At 40.6% G+C, this 15,062-nt stretch overlaps 1 protein-coding gene across 2 annotated transcripts in view; it reads right to left on the bottom strand.

Annotated features, from left to right (window-relative positions):
• Positions 1–5,199: 5,199 nt before the first annotated feature.
• LOC137640316 (proteoglycan 4-like) overlaps positions 5,200–15,062 on the bottom strand; it is a 49,036-nt gene continuing 39,173 nt past the window's right edge. For both annotated transcript variants that reach the window (XM_068372948.1, XM_068372949.1), the window contains exon 4: positions 5,200–7,279. In XM_068372948.1, the coding sequence (XP_068229049.1) occupies positions 5,439–7,279 (1,841 nt within the window). In that variant the 3' untranslated portion in view covers positions 5,200–5,438. The remainder of the gene's footprint in view (positions 7,280–15,062) is intronic.

Below are 15,062 nucleotides of genomic sequence, written 5' to 3'. Positions count from 1 at the left end.
TTTTATTACTAATCATCTATATTCCTTAATTCTGTATGTTGTATTTCTACGGTAGGCTGTCTATCCATAGCCTAGTAACATCCAGCTTTTCCAATTAGGGTTGAGGCCTGCTTAGTATTAATAATGATAAATATTTGAAATACATTTTCGGAAGCAATGACAGCCATTTGCTTATTCAAAGTCAAACCTTTAATGGATGTAGCCTTTGGCTATTTACTTAACGAGAAAATTTACTTTTATACAATTACAGTGTTGTTTAGCACGGATTCTCTACCGAAAAAACAAGGGCAATTAGGGGTGCAAAAGCGGCCTAGAAGGCTGCAAAGATGTCTTAGTAATGCCTACAGTGCTCCACGTGCAGTAATAGCATTGACTCATTAGAGGATTGTCTATTCATATCTGTTGTACATAAATGAAATAGGATCATGTAATAATCATAACATGTACAACAGATATGAATAGACAATCCTCTGAGTCAATGCTATTACTGCACGTGGAGCACTGTGGGCATTACTAAGACATCTTTGCAGCCTTCTAGGCCGCTTTTGCACCCCTAATTGCCCTTCTAATTCAACCCCCCCCCCCTCCCCCGTCCCTTCTTCCTCCTCTGCGATCCAACTTTTTATCATTAAATTTATTCTTCACAATGCAAATTCAGGGTTTCCCTTTAACGCTGAATGGAACTTTTTGAACTTATTTCTCACGGTGTAACGGTGAGATCTCCCTTTGGCGCAGAATGGCCTCCCTTACCCCAGCGCTGGCCAAATTCTCTTCTGGGAATAAGATAAATCTAACTAGCTAAACAAGTCAAGCTATGGCTACCGAAGCTTGAGTCAGCAATCATAGAAAACGTTGTCTTGTTGATGTAGGTCTGAACAACAGCGAGGCTTTCGTCTTCCTATAAAAAGACACTGCTTGGCAGCAGCATCTGCTGTTGCTGCTGATAATAATCATATATTGCAAATCCAAATCTCTCTCTCTCTCTCTCTCTCTCTCTCTCTCTCTCTCTCTCTCTCTCTCTCTCTCTCTCTCCTGTTTTCATTATAAGACTCGAAACCAACAATAAAGCATCCTTATAAATTCGCCTTACATCATTCGAAGTCATTATTCGAATTTTTATACATCATAGCCATAACTTTGTTAAAAAGTGAATAGAGGCGTAAATTTTTTTATGCTTAATCAACTGCCGATAGATCTTATACAATATTCATTATGCCCCAGCATTCTTTTTATTTCTTTATAATATAAAACTAAGCAATGGTCATACATAACTCGACGTGCCACGAGCGCCATATTCGAATCGGTGTCGTCTAGATAGATTTTAAGAATAGTGTATGAAGGCAGCCTACTACTTTATTCCAAGGCTTTGGATGGCATGTAACCTATGGAAAGGGCTAGTAATCTTAAGCCTCTCTTGCAGTTAATCGTTAAGGATATGGGTTCATCATTAGTATCACATATAATGTTTCTTTCATAAAATCATGAGGCAAATTTGGATGAGCGTTGCTAAGAGGGTTCGAAGTGGGGCCATGGTTGCTAATCGGGGCCACACCAGGTCCCTAGACAGTTCATTCTGAAACGGGTGTGAAAAATAAAAGAGCATGTATCTGGGCTGCAGTGCCAAGCAATAAAAAGATAAAAACCCTGGTTGAAAAGAACACTTTGTGTGTGAGTGCATGTGCTTGTTATGTACATACATATAAGATACCCCATAAGGGTTTACCCTGTTGAGCTTTATTTTCTATTTGATTTACCAAATCTCACGAAAGTTGATTAGCTTCTCTTTTCTTTTCCAAGATTTAAACTGAAAATTTTACATACTTTTAGAATTACTGACAAACATTCAGACTATATACGGTAGTACTTCAACATATTAATCTTGTTTATTATTGTCATTACTATTTTATCATCATTATTATTGCGAATGAACTTAGTTACTCTAATTGAAGCATCAAAATTCTTTGAAGAAAACTCACCCAACCTATTTATCCATCTATCTATTTATTTATTTATCTATCTATCTATCTATCTATCTACTATATATATATATATATATATATATATATATATATATATATATATATATGTATGTATATATATATATATATATATATATATATATATATATATATATATATATATATATATATATATATATATATATGCGCGCGCGTGTATATGCTTTACATAGATAGATACGTACCTCCTGTACCTGCTTCTAAACAAAACTAGATGGACCTAATTGCACATTATATAGTTAGGATTACAGTTCTTATCAGAACACTTGGGGTTACTCTAACCCTTATTTTAATTTCCATCCATGTTTATTGTTCATTTTGTCTTCATTCCTAATTCATATGTATCTTTCTTATTATTTTGCTATATCAATATTTCATCTTTATTACTTTATCCATATTTCTGTCTGTTTTGCTTTCAATTTCAATTTTGCTTGATCCTTTGGAACGTACGTAACAAAAAACAGCTATTCTTGTGATAATCATTAGTTAATATTTTATGTTCAAGTAGCCTACATCTTATTTTAACCCTCAGAGAATCAAAAGTAAAATCTTTCAGCAACATTTCCTTAATGAAGCTGAATCACATTTGATATCCTTTCAATTCAGTCCAACCCTTCACTCATGTTGGCATAAATCTTGAAAATCCTTGAGTGCGCAAGCATATGCATTGGCAAGCAAGGCCCATTGGCTGGATACCCGGATGAATTATTTTAGCAGTAAGGGCTCCATCAACAAACAAGAGATTAGGAACTTAGCCAGCGAATGGCTAGATTAGCGAAATAGATTCGACTAGGTCCTCTAAAATATTCGCAACACTCCATTAAATTTCGATATTTTTTCGTTTTGTCCACAAATTAGCCAGGCTTCATTTTCTTTATGCATAATGGCAGAATATATAGGCATGCTTTTTAACAGCCAGGTAGATCGTTAAGCCTGCGATTTTAACTCGACAACCTACTAATATTGCCATATGAATGTATCCATTGCCTGCTTATGGTTCGTTATCTTTCATATCGCCTTCCATTGGTCTCTACAGCGTGAAAATGGGATATAGTTATTGCTTGACCTGTAGTCACACTAGTTTATACTTAGGGTTGTGATCAACACCCAATCTCCCTCTCAATCAAGCTAGGACCAGAGAGGGTTAGGCAATGGGTGCATAAACTAACAGACTTGGGATAAACTGATGGCAGCACTGTGAATGGAATCTAAAATCTTCAGCTTGGTAGGCGAGCTGAAGAATATACTTCACATCCACATGAACGTTTGGATAATATAAGGGCTTTATAAAGTCTCAGAGCTCCCCAAGATGTATGGGCCAAAACTTTAAAAAATACATATTAGGGAGCAGATTGTCGTACTCTCTTCAGACTGTTTTAAGCCCTTATCTTATCCAAACTTTCAAATAGATGAGAAATATATTCTTCAGCCTCACCTTTCTAGTTGAAGATTTTAGATTTCATTAATCGTGCTGGCATCAGATTAGCCACTAGTGCTTTTGTCATTTCCCATCCCTAATCTTTTAGTTGATGCAGGCGAATGGCCTCTAGACTTATGTTGCCAATCTACTGTGATTAAATATAGGTATAGGTTACAGAGGCTTCCGAATTCACTATCCTTTCAAATTGCAAATAGAGAGAATTTCTTTTCATACTATGAATACCATTCTACATCCCCAAAGCCTTATGGATTCAGAAGGATAGCCTGAATCTTTCCAGGAATGGGGTACTACCTTTTAAGCTATCAATTACTCCTCCCTAGAAAATTCCTGAGGTTCCCTTCTGTATTTGACTGGCTCTAAGACAACATGGTAATTGAAGAAATTTGATCTACCTTTTTTGGAACATGCAGAACAGCATAGATATACTGGATTTATATTCACGGAAGGCTCCAAATCAGTGCTGGCGTTGGATATAGGGTGTATAATACTTCTTTTAATTGTCAAACTGCGATTCCTTAATATCATCTATGTTTATAACAGAGCTGTATTGTATTCTGAATGTTATAAAAAAATATAAATAATGAAAGAGGGTAATTTTACCATTTTCCGTGATGCAAAAAGTGTATTACAGGCACTGACTGTTTTTAATCCAACCATCTACTTTTAGAGGCTGTATATTTACAGCACAACAGTCAAGGAAGTCCAGTTGTGCTGGATTCCAGCTCATGTGGGTGTGCAAGCAATGGAAGAGACGTATTAATTGCAAATGAGACGGAAGGCAAATCGCTTCCTGGAAGATATTCACTTTTATGTAATGACTTTTTTGCCTCGTATGGCAACATTATTGGAATTCTGTTGATCAGAATAAGATGAAGATCAATATTGCTATACCTTCATGGAAATAAAATAGTATGCCTACAAGGTGGGAACTGCCGCCTAAGAATTGTGAGCACATACGAATTTTTGATGACTGGCAGTTGCCAACCCATTTATAATGATTGCTTGGTTCTTATGACTGAAAGGCATTTACTGATTGAATGTCCCAGTCTTGCGGATCTTAGAGAACAATACCTCTTTAAAGCTCATGATGAAGACAGCAAGATATTTTGAGAAGCTGTGTATGATACCGTAAATGGTAAATTATTCCATATTGTTAGCATCAAGAATTACCTTTAACCTCTATTAGAGTTACTTAATTTTGAGGAAGAGATATAATATGTTATTTTCCATTGTTTGTACAGAGAGCACGAAATCCTTATGGGTCTTCTCTTATTGATTTGATCTGATAAAACAATATATATCAAAATTTAAAGGCTAAGTAAAGCTTCTTTGCCAGGAAGCCGAAGAATTCTGTCACAAAAAAAAAAAAAAAAAAAAAAAAACAGTAAAGTCCTGGACCTGACAAGAAAGCAGACTCTTAAGGTAATCCCATAAATCAATTTTTTTTAAGTTTTTCGTCGTGCTTACTTCAAACATTCACGATGGGTGTGAAGTCTTCTCTTGAGATATCATTCTGTGCTCCTTTCCAATTTTCACAGAGGTTTGAAAATAATTTCTATGCTTAATTTTGTAATTAAGTTATAAATCAAAAGAAATCGGTGATGTATTGGAATGATAGCCAAGATTGAGTACATATCAACGACTGTTACAGGAGTAAGATGTAAATCTTTTGTTCTTCATATTACCTTACCATTGAAGAAATTACCTAAACTGCGTTTTTGGCAACATAAAAAAGCACAATAACTAGTACCAATTTATTTGTAAAATAAGAGGAAAATATACAAGAGCGACTTAAATCTACCCAAGAATGACTCGTGTCTGAATATGTATAATTGATGCATCTTATAATTAAGGAAAGGATTTCTACACCTACCACTTACTAATAAGTAAAATTCCATGATCATATCTACAGGAATTACACAAAAATTACAGTCAAAAAGAGAACATTATAAAAATAGACACCTATTTAACTTCTACTATTAGTTACGGAAAAATAGCCTCTTAAATCTTTGGAATAACGTAGGCGCTGGGGGCTCAGGTGCTGGTTCTTCTGCCTTTGTTTCTTCAGCTAGGGCTGCTTCTGTTTCTGCAGCTGGAGCTGCTTCTGCTTCAGCAGCTGGTGCTGCTGCCTCAGCAACTGGAGCTGCTTCTGCCTCAACTGCTGGAGCTGCTTCTGCCTCAACTGCTGGTGCTGCTTCTGTCTCAGCAACTGGAACTGCTTCTGCCTCAGCAGCTGGAGCTGCTTCTGCCTCAACTGCTGGAGCTGCTTCTGCCTCAGCAACTGGAGCTGCTTCTGCCTCAGCAACTGGAGCTGCTTCTGCCTCAGCAGCTGGAGCTTCTTCTGCCTCAACTGCTGGTGCTGCTTCTGTCTCAGCAGCTGGGGCTGCTTCTGCTTCAACAGATGGTGTAGCTTCTGCCTCAACTACTGGTGCTGCTTCTGCTTCAGCAACTGGTGCAGTCTCAGCGGCAAAAGCAGTCTTTGCCTCTACAGCGGGAGCAGCCTCTGCCTCTGCTTCTGCAACTGGAGCTGCCTCAGCCTCTGCAGCGGGAGCAGCCTCTACTTCTGCAACTGAAGCTGCCTCAGCCTCTGCAGCGGGAGCAGCCTCTGCTTCTGCAACTGGAGCTGCCTCAGCCTCTGCAGCGGGAGCAGCCTCTGCTTCTGCAACTGGAGCTGCCTCAGCCTCTGCAGCGGGAGCTGCCTCTGTTCCTGTAACTGGAGCTGCCTCTGCAGTGGGAGCAGCCTCGGCCTCTACAGCGTGGGAAGCTTCTGCTTCTACAGCAGGAGCTGCCTCTGCCTCTACAGCAGGAGCAGCTTCAGCTTCTGCTGCAGGAGCAGATTCAGCTTCTGCAGCAGGAGCAGCCTCTGCCTCTACAGTGGGAGCAGCCTCTGCTTCTGCAACTGGAGCTGTGTCAGCCTCTGCTACGGGAGCAACCTCTGCTTCTGTAACTAGAGCTGCCTCTGCAGTGGGAGCAGCCTCGACCTCTACAGCTGGGGAAGCCTCTGATTCTACAGCAAGGGCAGCTTCAGCTTCTGCAGCAGGAGCAGATTCAGCTTCTGCAACAGGAGCAGCCACTGCCTCTACCGTAGGAGCAGCTTCAGCGTCTGCAGTAGGAGCAGATTCAGCTTCTGCAATAGGAGCAGCCTCTGCCTCTACAGCGGGAACACCTTCAGCTTCTACAGCAGGAGCACCTTCAGCTTCTGCAGCAGTAGCAGCTTCAGCTTCTGAAGCAATTGCAGCTCCAGCTCCCGCAGCAGGAGCAGCTTCAGCTTCTGCAGCGGGAACAGGCTCTGCCTCTGCAGCGGGAGCACCTTCAGCTTCTGCAGCGGAGGCAGCCTCAGCCTCTGCAGCAAGGGCAGCCTCTGCCTCTACAGCAGGAGCAGCTTCGGCCTCTGCAGCGGGGACAGCTTCGGCCTCTACAGTGGAGGCAGCTTCAGCCTCTGCAGCGGGGGCAGCTTCCGCCTCTGCAGCGGGAGCAACTGCTGACTCATCTACAGTTGCAGCAGCTTCTGCTTCAACAGCAGGTGCAGCGGCTTCTGCTTCAACAGCAGGTACAGCAGCTTCTGCTTCAACAGCAGGTGCAGCGGCTTGTGCTTCAACAGCAGGTACAGCAGCTTCTGCTTCAACAGCAGGTGCAGCTGCTACTTCTGATGCTGTAGCTGGGGCAGCTTCTGCTTCTGCAGGTTTTGACATTGACTCTACAACTACTTCAACTTCAGCCGTTGATGCAACCAATGCTTCAGCTTCCAAAGATGGCTTGGCAACATCTTGACTTGTAGTGGCTTCTCTAATTATATATGTAGTCTCCTCCGATATCGTTTCTGTAAAAGAGAAATTATCCCAGTTAATGGAATTTTTTTTATAGAAAAAAAAAAACAATACCATATAAAATAACTTAAGTGTTTATCTCTTCTTTTGGTGTTATCAAAAATATAGTCTTGTACTGATTAAAACATTGAAACACTAAGATTTACTAACACACCTTAGCTGTGTCTTTTCATTTTTATTCTTAAGGATAAACAATTGTAACAGACTGGTCATCTCTTTTGGGATAGACATGGGAAATGAAGAAAACTGTTACTAATATTCTTTTAATAATCAACTACTCCCGATTACCTAAGTCGAAGGAAACAAACCAGTTTTGGTAATTTCCATCAAATTTTTCAGCTGCCATACTTTAGAGAAAATAATCCGGCAAGTAACTTAATTTTGCGTAACCTGTCGAGTTTGAAATAACATAAAATTGAAAAGTAACTTTTGAAAAGCCTATTATTACCGTTGGTTTATACAACATTAATATCTGCATAAAATGAAAACCAAAGGAAAAAAAAATTGTAATGAACAGTCGGTATTATACCGACAGCATGGATCTTCCATTTCTAATAATTCCAGCAACAGTGACGAGTCTCTGATTGTCTAGCTAAATTATTTTTGTTCAAAAGTAAAATGCTTAATTTTTTCTTCATTAAAAGAAACCTCACATGAATTTACCCCTGGATTTATGGAATCTCGATTACATATATATTTTCATAGAATATATTTTGAGTAAGGACAATATTCCATATACTTGGAGAGAAAATGCAATCATACTGAACCCAAACTCATAATCAAGCTATTCTCTCTACACAAGAATACGCTAAAATACCTTTGTTTTACGAACGTATGTGACATACTTTATGAACTTATATTGGACAATTCTCACCTGGCATATATTCATATGGAATAACCAATATGCATTTTCATTTTTTTTCTAAATGTCATCATATTTGGGATACATGTGCCACATCAAAGCCTGAACTGTAGTGTGTTAGTAAATGGACAAACTTCAAGTTCTGTCATATATGGGCACGATCCTACCAAGGAAATAAGTTTCTTCACTTAATTCCACTATAATGTTTAGGATTTGTAATGACAAAATAATTTCAAAAGTATGAGGAACTGAAGATGTTGAGAGGTGGCTGATTCTAATACAAACGGTTTCATAAAATCTAAGTTATTTTATTGTCATCAGATAAAATGCTTAATTGGGGTACGTAATCATGCACGGATTTTCCTTCAGAACAAGTTTTAGTTTATTCAATGATAAATACTGTACCAATAGAAGTAGGACACATTCTCACACTTCCTAACACAGAAAAGTAATACACTCACACACACACACGCACACACACACGCACACAAACACACACTCACACACACACACACACACACACACACACATATATATATATATATATATATATATATATATATATATATATATATATATATATATATATATATATACTCAGATTTAATAATAACTAGCTATATCTATATAGGTGAATAAAGATAAAGGGGTTTGAAAGTTATGGCGGTAAACTACTAAACCAGAAGGCAAGGAAAAAATCTAAAGGATGCTAGAAACAAAACATGTCTAATTTCACTTAGCAAAATACTATACGTGAAATTTAAATAACTACTCCCAAACATTACTTCAAAATCATTACAACTGTAGACATCAGACAAAAAAACAGACACTACGTAAAAATACAATGAAAGTAAAATCTATCATTTTATCATCTATCTGTAGGAGTTACAGACAGCAAGAGACTGAGACTGTCTTAGGATATGATAACTTTGGGTCAGGGAGTTGCTGACATGAATAGCTTTAGGTAAAGGAGTAGCGGACAGGAATAGCTTTAGGTCAAGGAGTAGCTGACATGAATAGCTTTAGGTAAAGGAATAGCTGACATGAATAGCTTTAGGTCTGAGAGTCCCTGACAGGAATAGCTTTAGATCAGAGAGTAGTTAACAGATGTAGCTTTGGGTCTGGGAGTAGAAGACAGGAATAGCTTTCGGTCAGGGAAGAGCAGACAGAAATAGCTTTAGGTCAGGGAGTAGATGACAGGAATAGCTTTAGATTAGACAGAAGTTGACAGATATAGCTTTAGGTCTAGGAGTAGCAGACAGGAATAGCTTTGGGTAAGGGAGTAGATGAGAGGAATAGATTTAGGTCAATGAGTAGCTGACATGAATAGCTTTAGGTCAAGGAGTAGCTGACAAGAATAGCTTTAGGTCTGGAAGTCGCTGACAGGAATAGCTTTAGATCAGAGACTAGTTGACAAATGTAGCTTTAGGTCTGGAAGTAGCAGATAGGAATAGCTTTCGGTCAGGGAGTAGATGACAGGAATAGATTTAGGTTAAAGAGTAGCTGACATGAATATCTTTAGGTCAAGGAGTAGCAGACAGGAATAGCTTTAGGTCAAGGAGTAGCTGACATGAATAGCTTAAGGTCAAGGAGTAGCTGACATGAATAGCTTTAAGTCTGGGAGTCGCTGACAGGAAAAGCTTTAGATCAGAGAGTAGTTGACAGATGTAGCTTTGGCTCGGGGAGTAGCAGACAGGAATAGCTTTCGGTCAGGGAGTAGCAGAGATAAATAGCTTCAGGTCAGGGAGTAGATGACAGATATAGATTTAGGTCTAGGAGTAGCAGACAGGAATAGCTTTGAGTCAGGGAGCAGATGACAGGAATAGATTTAGGTCAATGAGTAGCTGACATGAATAGCTTTAGGTCAAGGAGGAGCTGACAAGAATAGCTTTAGGTCTGGGAGTCACTGACAGGAATAGCTTTAGATCAGAGACTAGTTGACAAATGTAGCTTTAGGTCTGGAAGTAGCAGATAGGAATAGCTTTCGGTCAGGGAGTAGATGACAGGAATAGATTTAGGTTAAAGAGTAGCTGACATGAATATCTTTAGGTCAAGGAGTAGCAGACAGGAATAGCTTTAGGTCAAGAAGTAGCTGACATGAATAGCTTAAGGTCAAGGAGTAGCTGACATTAATAGCTCTAAATCTGGGAGTCGCTGACAGGAAAAGCTTTAGATCAGAGAGTAGTTGACAGATGTAGCTTTGGCTCGGGGAGTAGCAGACAGGAATAGCTTTCGGTCAGGGAGTAGCAGAGATAAATAGCTTCAGGTCAGGGAGTAGATGACAGATATAGATTTAGGTCTAGGAGTAGCAGACAGGAATAGCTTTGAGTCAGGGAGCAGATGACAGGAATAGATTTAGGTCAATGAGTAGCTGACATGAATAGCTTTAGGTCAAGGAGGAGCTGACAAGAATAGCTTTAGGTCTGGGAGTCACTGACAGGAATAGCTTTAGATCAGAGACTAGTTGACAAATGTAGCTTTAGGTCTGGAAGTAGCAGATAGGAATAGCTTTCGGTCAGGGAGTAGATGACAGGAATAGATTTAGGTTAAAGAGTAGCTGACATGAATATCTTTAGGTCAAGGAGTAGCAGACAGGAATAGCTTTAGGTCAAGAAGTAGCTGACATGAATAGCTTAAGGTCAAGGAGTAGCTGACATTAATAGCTCTAAATCTGGGAGTCGCTGACAGGAAAAGCTTTAGATCAGAGAGTAGTTGACAGATGTAGCTTTGGCTCGGGGAGTAGCAGACAGGAATAGCTTTCGGTCAGGGAGTAGCAGAGAGAAATAGCTTCAGATCAGAGAGTAGTTGACAGATATAGATTTAGGTCTATGAGTAGCAGACAGGAAAAGCTTTGGGTCAGGGAGCAGATGACAGGAATAGATTTAGGTCAAGGAGTAGCTGACATGAATAGCTTTAGGTCAGGGAGTAGCTGACAGGAATAGAAGTAGATTAGAGAGTAGTTGACAGATGTAGCTTTGGGTCTGGGAGTAGCAGACAGGAATAATTTTCGGTCAGGGAGTAGCAGACAAAAATAGCTTTAGGTCAGGGAGTAGATGACAAGAATACCTTTATATCAGAGAGTAGTTGACAGATATAGGTTTAGGTCTAGGAATAGCAGACAGAAATAGCTTTGGGTCAGGGAGCAGATTACAGGAATAGATTTTAGGTCAAGGAGTAGCTGACATGAATAGCTTTAGGTCAAGGAGTAGCTGACAGGAATAGCTTTAAACCAGAGAATAGTTGACAGATGTAGCTTTGGCTCTAGGGGTAGCAGGCAGGAATAGCTTCCGGTCAGGAAGTAGCAGACAGAAATAGCTTTAGGTCAGGGAGTAGATGACATGAATAGCTTTGGGACTGGGAGCAGATGACAAGAATAGATTTAGGTCAAGGAGTAGCTGACATGAATAGCTTTAGGTCAAGGAGTAGCTGACAGGAATAGCATTAGATCAGAAAGTAGTTGACAGATATAGCTTTAGGTCTAGCAGTAGCAGACAGGAATAGCTTTGGGTCAGGGAATAGATGACAGGAATAGATTTAGGTCAAGGAGAAGCTGACATAAATAGCTTTAGGTCAAGGAGTAGCTGACATGAATAGCTTTAGGTTAGGGAGTAGGTGACATGAATAGCTTTATCTCAGAGAGTAGCTGACAGGAATAGATTTAAGTCAGGAAGTAGCTGACAGATATAGCTTTGGGTCTGGGAGTAGCTAACAGGAATAGCTTTGGGTCAGGGAGTAGATGGAAGAAATAGCTTTGGGTCCGGGAGTAGTTGAGAGGCTTGGCTTTGAGTAAGGGGGTAGCTGACAGGTATAGCTTTGGGTCAGGGAGTAAATGACAGGAATAGCTTTGGGTCAGGGATCTGCTGAGAGAAATAGCTTTGGATCAAGGAGTAACTAACAGGAATAGCTTTGCGTCAGGGAGTGGCTGACAGGAATAGCTCTGGGTGAGGGAGTAGTTGACAGAAATAGCTTTGGGCCAAGAAATAGATGACAGTAGTAGCTTTGGATCAAAGAGTAGCTGAAAGGAATAGCTTTGGTAAGGGAATAGATAGCAGGAATAGCTTTGGGTCAGGGGGTCACTGATACGAATAGCTATGGGACAAGGAACAGCTGACAGGAATATCTTTGGGTCAGGGAGTATCTGATAGGAATAGCTTTGGGTCAGGGAGTAGAGGAGAGGAATAGCTTTGGGTCAGGGAGTAGCTGACAGGAATAGATTTGGGTCAAAGAGTAGCTGACAGGAATAGCTTTGAAAGAAGGATTACCTGACATAAATAGCTTTGGGTCAGGGAGTAGCAGGCCAGAATGGCTTTGGGTCAGGGATTAGCTGACAGTAATAGTTATGGGTCAGGGTGTAGCTGACAGGAATAGCTTTAAGTCAGGGGGTAGCTGACAGGAATAGATTTCGGTCAGGGTGTACCTAACAGGAATATTATTAGGTCAGGGAGTAGCTGACAGGAATAGCTTTACGTTTGGGAGTAGCTGACAGGATTATCCTTAGGTCAGGGAGTAGCTGACATGAGATGCTTTGGGTCAGGGAGTAGCTGGTAGGAATAGCTTTGAATCAGGGAGTACTAAACAGAAATAGCTTTGGGTCAGGAAGTGACTGACAGGAATAGCTTTGAATCAGTGAGTACCTAACATGAATAGCTTTGGGTCAGGCAGTAGCTGACAAAAATAGCTTTGGATCAGGGAGTAGCTGACAAGAATAGCTTTAGGTCAGAGAGTAACTAATAGGAATAGCTTTAGGTCAGGGAGTAGCTGACAGGAATACTTTATGTCAAGGCTGACTGGTTTAGCTTTGGGTCACGAAGTACCTGACACAAATTACTTTAGGTCAGGGAGTAGCTGATAGAAATAGGTTTAGGTCAGAGAGTAGCTTATAGGAATAGCTTTAGGTCAGGTAGTAGCTGATAAGATTAGCTTTGGGTCAGGGAGTACCTGACATGATTAGCTTTAGGTCAGGGAGTAGCTGATAGGAATAGCTTTAGGGCAGGAAGTTGCTGGTAGGAATAGCTTTAGATCAAATAGTAGCTGATAGGTTTAGGTTTAGGTCAGGGAGTAGCTGATAGGAATAGCTTTAGGTCAGGTAGTCGCTGACAGGAATAATTTTAGATCAAAGAGTAGCTGACTGGTGTAGGTTTGGGTCAAGGAGTACCTGACAGGAATAGCTTTAGGTCAGTGAGTAGCTTGTAGGAGTAGCTTTGGATCAGGGAGTACCTGACAAGAATAGCTTTATGTCGGGGAGTATCTGATAGGATTAGATTTGGATCAGGAAGTACCTGACAGGAATAGCTTTAGCTCAGGGAGTAGCTGATAGGATTAGCTTTGGATCACAGAGTACCTGACAAGAATAGCTTTACGTCAGGGAGTAGCTAATAGGAATAGCTTTAGGGCAGGGAGTAGCTGATAGGAATAGCTCTGGGTCAGGGAATAGCTAACAGGACTAGTTTTGGGTCAAGGAGAACCTGACAGGAATACCTTTAAGTCAGGGAGTCACTGAAAGGAATAGCTTTAGGCGAGGGAGTAGATGATAGGAATAGCTTTGGGTCAGGGAATAGCTGACAGGAATAGCTTTGGGTCAGGGAATACCTGACAGGAATAGCTTTAGGTCAGAGAGTAGCTGATAGGAATAGCTTTGTGTCAGGGAGTACCTGACAGGAATACCTTTAGGTCAGGGAGTAGCTGATAGGATTAGCTTTGGGTCAGGGAACACCTGTCATGAATAGTTATAAGTCAAGGAGTAGCTGAGAGGAATAGCTTTAGGGCAGGGAGTTGCTGACAGGAATAGCTTTAAATCAGAGAGTAGCTGACTGGTTTATGTTTGGGTCAGGGAGTACCTGACAGGAATAGCTTTGGATTAGGGAGTACCTGATAGGAATACTTTTAGGTCAAGGAGCAGCTGATATGAATAGCTTTAGGGCAGGAAGCAGCTGATAAGAATAGCTTTGGGTCAAGGAATAGCTGACAGGAATAGCTTTGGGTTAGGGAGTACCTGACAGGAATAGCTTTAGGTAAGGGAATAGCTGATAGGATTAGCTTTGGATCACGGAGTACTTGACAGGAATATCTTTAGGTCAGGGAGAAGCTGATAGGAATAGCTTGAGTATCTGATAGGAATAGCTTTGGATCAGGGAGTACCTGACAGTAATAACTATAGGTCAAGGGGTAGCTGACAGTATTAGCTTTGTATCAGTGAGTACCTAACAGGAATAGCTTTAGGTCAGAGAGTAGTGATAGGATTAGCTTTGGATCAGGGAGTACCTGACAGAAATAGCTTTAGGTCAGGGAATAGCTGATAGGAATAGCTTTAGTAGCTGATAGGAATAGCTATAGGTCAGGGAGTAGCTGATATGAATACTTTAAGTCAGGGAGTAGCTGATAGGATTAGCTTTGGATCAGGGGTACCTGACAGGAATAGCTTTAGGTTAGGGAGTAGCTGACAGGAATAGCTTTCAGGGAGTAGCTGATAGGAATAGCTTTGGATCAGGGAGTACCTGATAGGAATAGCTTTACATCAGGGAGTACCTGATAGGAATAGCTTTACATCAGGGAGTAGCTGATAGGATTAGCTTTGGTCAGGGAGTACCTGACAGGAATAGCTGTAGGTCAGGGAGTAGCAGATAGGATAAGCTTTGGATCAGGAAGTACCTGACAGGAATAGCTTTAGGTCAGAGTGTAGCTGAGAGGAATAGCTTTAAGGCCGGGAGTCACTGACAGGAATAGCTTTAAATCATGGAGTAGCTGGCTGGTTTAAGTTTGGGTCAGGGAGTACCTGACAGAATAGCTTTAGATTAAGAAGTATCTGACAGGAATACCTTTAGGCCAGGAAGTCATTGATACGAATAGCTTTAGGGCAGGAATAGCTGATTGGAATTGCTTTGGGTCAGGGAATAGCTGACAGGAATAGCTTTGGG

Source organism: Palaemon carinicauda, chromosome 4 (assembly GCF_036898095.1).
Source record: "Palaemon carinicauda isolate YSFRI2023 chromosome 4, ASM3689809v2, whole genome shotgun sequence".
In the NCBI taxonomy this organism is placed as follows: domain Eukaryota; kingdom Metazoa; phylum Arthropoda; class Malacostraca; order Decapoda; family Palaemonidae; genus Palaemon; species Palaemon carinicauda.
The sequence above is the reverse complement of the archived record's forward strand: the minus strand, read 5'-3'. Positions and strand labels throughout refer to the sequence as shown.